Source organism: Phaseolus vulgaris, chromosome 3 (genome assembly GCF_000499845.2).
Source record: "Phaseolus vulgaris cultivar G19833 chromosome 3, P. vulgaris v2.0, whole genome shotgun sequence".
NCBI lineage: Eukaryota > Viridiplantae > Streptophyta > Magnoliopsida > Fabales > Fabaceae > Phaseolus > Phaseolus vulgaris.
In genome coordinates this window covers 1,312,957-1,320,626 of record NC_023757.2, presented here as the reverse complement: position 1 = coordinate 1,320,626, position 7,670 = coordinate 1,312,957, and the positions used below count along the sequence as shown (strand labels likewise).

Genomic DNA, 7,670 nt, shown 5'->3' with positions numbered 1-7,670 from the left:
TTGCATAACGATGTCTAACATAAAAGTTTTTATTTTTTAAAAAAAATGAAATTTTCTCTATTAATTGGCCTTGAAAGTAAAGTTTATTCTTTGATAATAGTTTTGAATGAGATAATATTATGTTTTGGGGTAAGAATGTTATTTTGATGTTTAAGATGTGTGAAATTTTGAGTTTTAAGTTAATAGATGATTGAGTTGGAATACTTTGAGCTCAATTCTCTTGTTGAGATGTTGATGAGGTGGTTAGATTATGCCTTTTAAGATATTGAGTTTCTAAAACGAATTTTTCAGTATGGTTTTAAAGGAGTAAAGTTAACTCTCCACAGTCTTTCAAATATTAGTTTATGATTTCAATGTGAATGAAAATTATCTTTTAGCTTGAATGATCAAAATTGAATTGAAATGAGTAGATCAGATGGTGAGAAGATCACCTGAAGTGTGTGTGTGCGTGCATGTGTGCTTGTGTCTGTGTGTGTCTATTTGTGTGTCTGCCGGTTTGTCTGTCTGTGTGTATGCGTGTGCGCGTGTGTGCATGTGTGTGTGATGCAAGTGTTACATTTTCTAATTGATGTCAATTGAGGTTATTTCCATGAATTATAGTTTTTTTTTTATAAAATAGGTTAAAATTATTTCTCGATCAATATTGTTTAAGATTTTTTTTACCAACATTGAGATGACTACTTTTTTGTTGATATTGACTAAGGTTTTTTTATTGATATTAATGCGTTATTTTTTGTTCATATTGTTATGATTTTGTTTTTTACACTACTATTATTTCTTGCTCGATTTTAATCACGATTATCTCAATCAATATTGAGAATTTTGACAGATATAAACAAAGATAATGGTCCTTATAAATGAGTAAACCTCTAAAATAAACATTTTGCATGGACTACAAGGTGTGTTGATATATAGAAAGAAGGTTGTGACCTATACTTTCATACAATTAAAAGGAATGAGAAGAATTATCTTACTCAGAGTTAGAAAGAATGATGTTTGCTTTAGAGTTAGAAAGAATGATGTTTGCTTTGAAGATTTGAAGACATTATTTATGTCATTCAACTCAATGTTTACATTAACCACAAGAGTATGAAGTATCTCTTTGATAAGAAATAGTTGAAAATAAAACAAAGGACATATATGATATTTCTCAAAGATTATAACTTTTAATTAATATACCATTTGGGAAAGACTAATATGGTTGGAGAGATTTTGGGTAGAAAGACCATTTAGATATGTGCTTTGATGTTAAAATAAATACAATTCTTATAATTCACAAATATGAATATGAAGTAGATTTTTCAGATAATCACAGTAGTCGTAAAATATTGGTCATCACTAATAACTTTCTTAACATGATCAAAGAGAAATAGTTTATGAATTATAAATTGCACACCGAAATATTATTAAATACAAATTAGATTACTTTTTTTTAATACAAATGATATTACGAGGTTAAGAGATATAATATATGTGGTAGGAGATGATAAGTTAAAAAAGTGATTCTATAAAAACGACATAAAATTAGAGTTATTTTATCAAAAATACTATTAAAATATATCAAAATTTGAAGAAACATTTTTAATAGTCTAAATTAAAAAGAGATGTGATTTAATTTACAATTTCTTGTTTGACTTGTAAAAAAAACTAAGTTGAAGATAAGATATTTAAAGAGGTGTTGAAAGAATTGGATATTTTATAGTTAAAATGAGATAACATAAACTATGTTACTTATCCACTTCTTACTAGTAAATAGTAAGTCACATTATTGATTCTGATGAACCCTTCTTTCGAAGTGATCAGAGAAAGAAGCAAAAGCATTTTCTTTGTTTTATTCACAACGGTGCTCTTTACTTTCAACTCAATTTTCTTAAAACTTCTCACTGCACTTTGCGAATCTCTTACATCTTTACGTTTTCTCTTCTTTTAGGACCTTCTCTTTAATCTCAACGGTATAAATTTTGGAAAATTTGAACCATCACATTATCTCAAACTATTTGCCTAATCTTATTCAATTCAACTCTTCAATTCTTTATTTTAAATATGGTTGTTATTCGACTAAATTACAATCTAATTAGGTAATAACAGTTAGGAATCATTAATGATGAGATTTTATCATTATTAAATTAATTATAATGGTATATAATTTGATAATTATTATTTTTTTAATAAATTTGAGAGAAAATATTATTAGATCAATCATTATATTTGAGGCATTGTCCATTTGGAAGATCAGTGTTCTGTTATAATTTTATTTTTAAAAGACGTTTTGATGAAATAAGGACAGAAGTGTGTTTAAACTGTCTTATATTATATTTTGATCTAACAAAATAAATATAGTTCAAATTTTAATTTTTTTTCTGAACAAAGAAGGAAAATTAAATTAGAAGTGTATCTCTTTCTTTGTCTTCAAATTGTCTTATCTTCTAGATCCAGTGTCACTGTTTTTCCTGAATTACAGCAACCAAAGTCATAAAAAATATTTCATACACATGCCAAATTGATTATATCCTTTTAATAAAATACATTATTATTGCTTCTGGAATACCGTTTGTAATTGACCAAAACAATTTACTTCAACCCAATTGCTGAAGTAATGCTCATATTTTTGTTCACGCCACACCCATTTTTCTTCTTCGCCGGAATAACAAAACAAACTGCTTTACAATTCTCTTCCGCCTCTCCTATTTCCAAATAAAAAAAAATCACTTTTTTTTAATCTTGGATACTCTCATTAGTATTTTAAGTATGCTTAATTTAAGACTGAAATAAATTATAGAATTAATCCTCAACTTGATATTATAAATATTTTTTCTGTCACCTCAATAGTTAACAAACATAAATTAATCAATCTCAAATTGTTAATAACTAACATTTCCATTGACAAATCTCACTTCTAAAAATAGATATACAAATTATATTAAACATTTTGCAAACAAACATGAAAGTATAACAAAATTCCAACCAAAAGGTGGCTACATGTTTCTTTTTTTCTAATGAAGAAAATCAAATTTTTTTTATAAAAATTTTGATATTAAATACTATTATACAACTTGATAACTTAACTAAAAAATGATAATAGACTATACCTATTTATATAAATAAATTAAATAAAAAATCTATTATACCAGTAAAATAATTCTTTTAAATATGAATCTAAATTAAAAACTTATGATCAAATAATCAAATCATTCACAAGAGTAAAATTTCCACCCTTTATCTTCCTCTCTCCTTCCTCCCCAAGCTTCTTTCTCCATATATTTATACCCTCATTCCACACCCACCACCCATTTCTCCAAACACACAACACCATTATGGAAGTGGTGGTGGCAATACCTCCTCCTCCTCTTCCACCACCTTCTTCTTCTTCTTCCATGGAGTTCAACTTTGATAGCAACTGCTCCTCCCCTTACATCACCGCACCTTCCAGCCCTCAACGCTTTGGCAACTTCTTCTTCAGTGCCCCCACCAGCCCCACCAGAAGACACTCCTCTGCTTCCACTCCCACCACACCTGAAGATGAATTCGAATTCGACTTCACCACCCATCTTCATCAGAGGCCTTCTCTTTCTGCCGACGAACTCTTTCTGGGTGGAAAGATCAGACCTTTGAAACCCTCTTTACCTTCCCCTGTTCCAACATCAGACAAAAACAAAACCCCATCCCAAAGAACAGATAGAGAAAACCCATCATCACTGTCATCATCGTCGTCGTTATCACAACATAGAAGAATCAGAGAAAGATCACTATCGTTCTCCACTTCTTCTGCCAGATCAGTTCGCAGAGAAACTGAAACCGAAACTGAAACTGAAACCAACGATGTTAATTCGGTATCATCCCCTGAAAAGAATCTCGACAAGGCCTCGGAAACCGTTTCTCATTCCTCGTTTTTGTCGTCGATTTCGTTCGGGAAAGGGTACCGGAAGTGGCGGCTGAAGGATTTTCTGCTGTTCCGAAGCGCTTCGGAGGGAAGAGCTTCCGACAAGGATCCTTTTCGGAAGTACGAGGTTCTGTCAAAAACGGCGGCGGCGGCGGAGGATGTGCGGAACCTGAGCTTCCGGTCGGTAGAGAGTTCCGGTTCGGTTTCGAGACGGAGAGGACCGGTTTCGGCTCACGAGTTGCATTACACGGTGAACCGGGCTGCTTCTGTGGAGATGAAGAAGAAAACGCTGTTGCCTTACAAACAGGGCTTGTTGGGGTGCTTGGGCTTCAACCCTGGCATGCATCACTTCAGTGCAAGAATTGGATCCCAATAATTAAGCCACATCACACCTCTTAATCTTAGTTAATGTGTTGATTAAGTTGTGATTTTGGTGACCATGTTTTCAAAATTTCCAACCAAATGCTAATTTCAATTTTCTTTGTATATTCCTTGTTGGTTCATTTTTTCATGTTTTTTTATACTCCATTCACAATGAATCACACGATTGGTTGTAATGAATCACACGGTTTGGTTGTAATCAAGACAACTATTGAATCACTTGGTTTACATCTCACTTTTATTTTTCTTGGACAAACTTTTGTATTATGTTCTTCCATTCCTCATCTCCTCTGAACTCTCGACTCGGATGATACTTATAAAAGATACTTCAACGCTCAAGTCAAACTTCAGCACTCGACACTTAATTTTTAGTATTAGATGATAAAGTATCTGATCATTTAGGATATGTGTCTATTTATATAATTATTGTGGATCATTTGTCATTATTGAGCCTAATAAAAGCAGATTAGTTAATGTTGGATCATTGATTAGTTTCATCATTAATAATGTCGGTCGACCTGAACCGGATGCCGAATCAGAGAATCAGTCATACGAACCTTACCGGTACACTACTAAAATTCAATATTAACTATATTACAAATATTAGATAAAAGAAAATTCAAATATTTACCAATATATGATTTGGTATTATATGTTTTGTCTGTGCATTGTATTTTGTTGAGGGAAAAATTGGTGTGTGACGTGATGTCACCTTGCAACCAAATCATAAGGAGTGGTGGTGGTTTTGCACGTTGAAAGAAAAAAAAAATGATATTATTTGCGTGTATTTACGACTTTGGTTTGGTGAGAAAAAAAGTGTAGTTGTGGACTATGTACCCAAACCAGGATTTTAAAACTAAATGTTAAGTTGTCTTTGTGTTCCTTTGAGCCTGAACAACCTGTTACCCACCATAATCTGTTTCCATTACCAAATTCTCTTCTTATTGCTAACAGTTGTTGTCCAAGTTAAAAGTACTAAGAATTTTGAATCATAATATATATTTATATGGACAAATTAAGCATGAGATTAGAAAAGAAAAAAGCATTTATGCCATATCATTAGGATGTTTAATAATGATTGAAATGTTGCTGTAATCCACAGTGATTTTTTTTTAAATATAGTGTAAGAAGACTGCCTCTGGAAATTTCATGATTATGACCAGAGACATGTTAATTCTACTTTATTTTTGTATGATCTATGGAATGGAGAGAGAGGAAAAGAGGGAGAAATGTAGAGTATAGAATAGGATAAATCATGTAATTAAGGTTAATGAAAAATAAATAATATTATAATGGTACTTATTAATATTACATCATTAAGGATGGTATTATATGGTACGTGCGGTCATTTCAATCCAGTCAGCATTGTAGATTGTATTGAAGATCCCACATCGACTAGAAATTAGAGTCTTTCATTGTATATAAGTGGGTGCAATCCTCAATTCTATGAACCGGTTTTATGAGATTGAGTTAGACTTAAAGTCGATTTTGTAACAGATTGCATGACTGAGACAACTGAAAGTTAATAAATTTTATTTATATTTGCCAACATCAAAACATATTTTTAAAAAAAATATATATATTCTTCTCATTTTTTCTATTATTTTAAATAGAGGTATTTTATTTAAAAACATTACACATTAAATCTTATGAAAAGAATAAAAAATCTTTTATAATTTGAGTATTTATAACTTTTATAAATATTTTATAATAAAAACGGATATTTTGAGAATCTCTTTTCTAAAAATACTTTAAAAAATGAAACTAACTTATACATAATTAAAAAATATATATTCTTTTTAAAAAAGCTTAACAAGAAAGCGAACTATTATGCAAACAAACTTATATATAAAATAATTTAAAATGAAAAAATATTTTTATTACTAATTTTATTGAAGTAATTAATTTTTTCCTATAAAATAAGAAGTGAAAATATATAGTTTTAGTCTTAGCAGAGTGGTCCATAGGAACGTTGTAATTACGTAATTGTATGTTCACACCAAAATGAAGTCAATGAAATTAAATAAAATTTGCCTCCCTCTGTTGCTTTCGTGTGCGTTAGTGAAAGCAAATTCGTAAGAATTATGAGTAATTAAATATCAAATTGATTTAAGAGTTAGATATTCTGACCAACAAAATGAGATCTCAAATTTATAAATTCTGTATTGGAGAGTGAGTTTATACAAATAATCATAGAAAAATGCTGAAAAGGGATTAAGAAATTAATATACTCTTCTATATTTAATGCAACTCCAACAATGAAAATTTACTTTTAAATTATATAAAAAGGTTTTTTTTCTAATTTTCATTTTGGTAAAAAATATTAGCATTTTTCTTCTCTACTATTTAACTGTTAATAATTGAATCTCATACTTATGTTAACGCTTTGGTGACTTGTCATATAATTAAAGAAAATATTATTTTCAAAATTTGTTTATGATTTCTTTTATAAATCAAGAATACAAAATTATTTTGATTTTGATAAAATATTCATATATATTTTTATTTTTACATCACAATAATACATATATAAAATAATTAAAAATCAAGTGAAAAATAATTAAATAAATGAACTTGTCCCGCTTATGACTCCGTGTGTTGGTGAGATAGGTGAGTCAGATCAATACAAACTAATGGGTTGAAAAAATTGATTTGTTCCACCCCTATATATAGTATTAAAGATGTATTATTATATGAACAAGAATACTTATCAATAATATAATACACTTAGACAATTATTCACATACACATATGATCAACCATAACTAGTAAAATGTGTAGAACATGTAATATACAAGAATGAGTGGTTAAATTGTATTTCAAAAACTTGTTGCAGTTTTTGTAAAATATCATCTAATAATGAATAGTCAAATTATAAGACAGACAATCTATCAACGTTTTTTTAAGTAAAGATTGTGTGTGATAAAAAAAAAATGTGTGTGATGAAATATGTTAGACATAACTTTAAATATATTCACTATTTAAATTGACTTTTGAAACTTGTTTTCATAAAAGCTCACTTTCTAAAGTTAGTTATAATTAGTACGGTGACATTCAGTCAACAATTCATTCAGATGGTTAATAATCAAGTTTTTCATGAAAGGACAAAACACATCGAGATTGATTCTCATGTGGTTTTGAGAAAAAATTAACAAATGATTGATCAAGCTTCTCTCTATTCCTTATTTATTGCAAAATTGTGGACATCTTTACCAAAACTCTTTCACAAAGCGTTTTTAAGAATTTGTATTCCAAGCTGGGAATGAAAAACATATATTCACACTTGAGGAAGACCGGTAAAATTGTATTTTTTTTGGACTTTTTGAGTAAATTCAATTTTTTTTTGTCCCGTTTAATTTTTTCTACATAATTATTATTGTTATTAAAAATAAATCAAGGATATTTTATA

The 7,670-nt window shown here is 29.3% G+C and overlaps 1 protein-coding gene across 1 annotated transcript; it reads left to right on the top strand.

Annotated features, from left to right (window-relative positions):
- The first annotated feature begins 3,195 nt into the window (after positions 1–3,195).
- Positions 3,196–4,480, top strand: LOC137806120 (uncharacterized). Its single transcript, XM_068606079.1, has one exon. It carries the CDS (start codon positions 3,315–3,317, stop codon positions 4,254–4,256), a length of 942 nt encoding a protein of 313 aa, XP_068462180.1. The 5' UTR covers positions 3,196–3,314; the 3' UTR covers positions 4,257–4,480.
- The last annotated feature ends 3,190 nt before the right edge of the window (positions 4,481–7,670 follow it).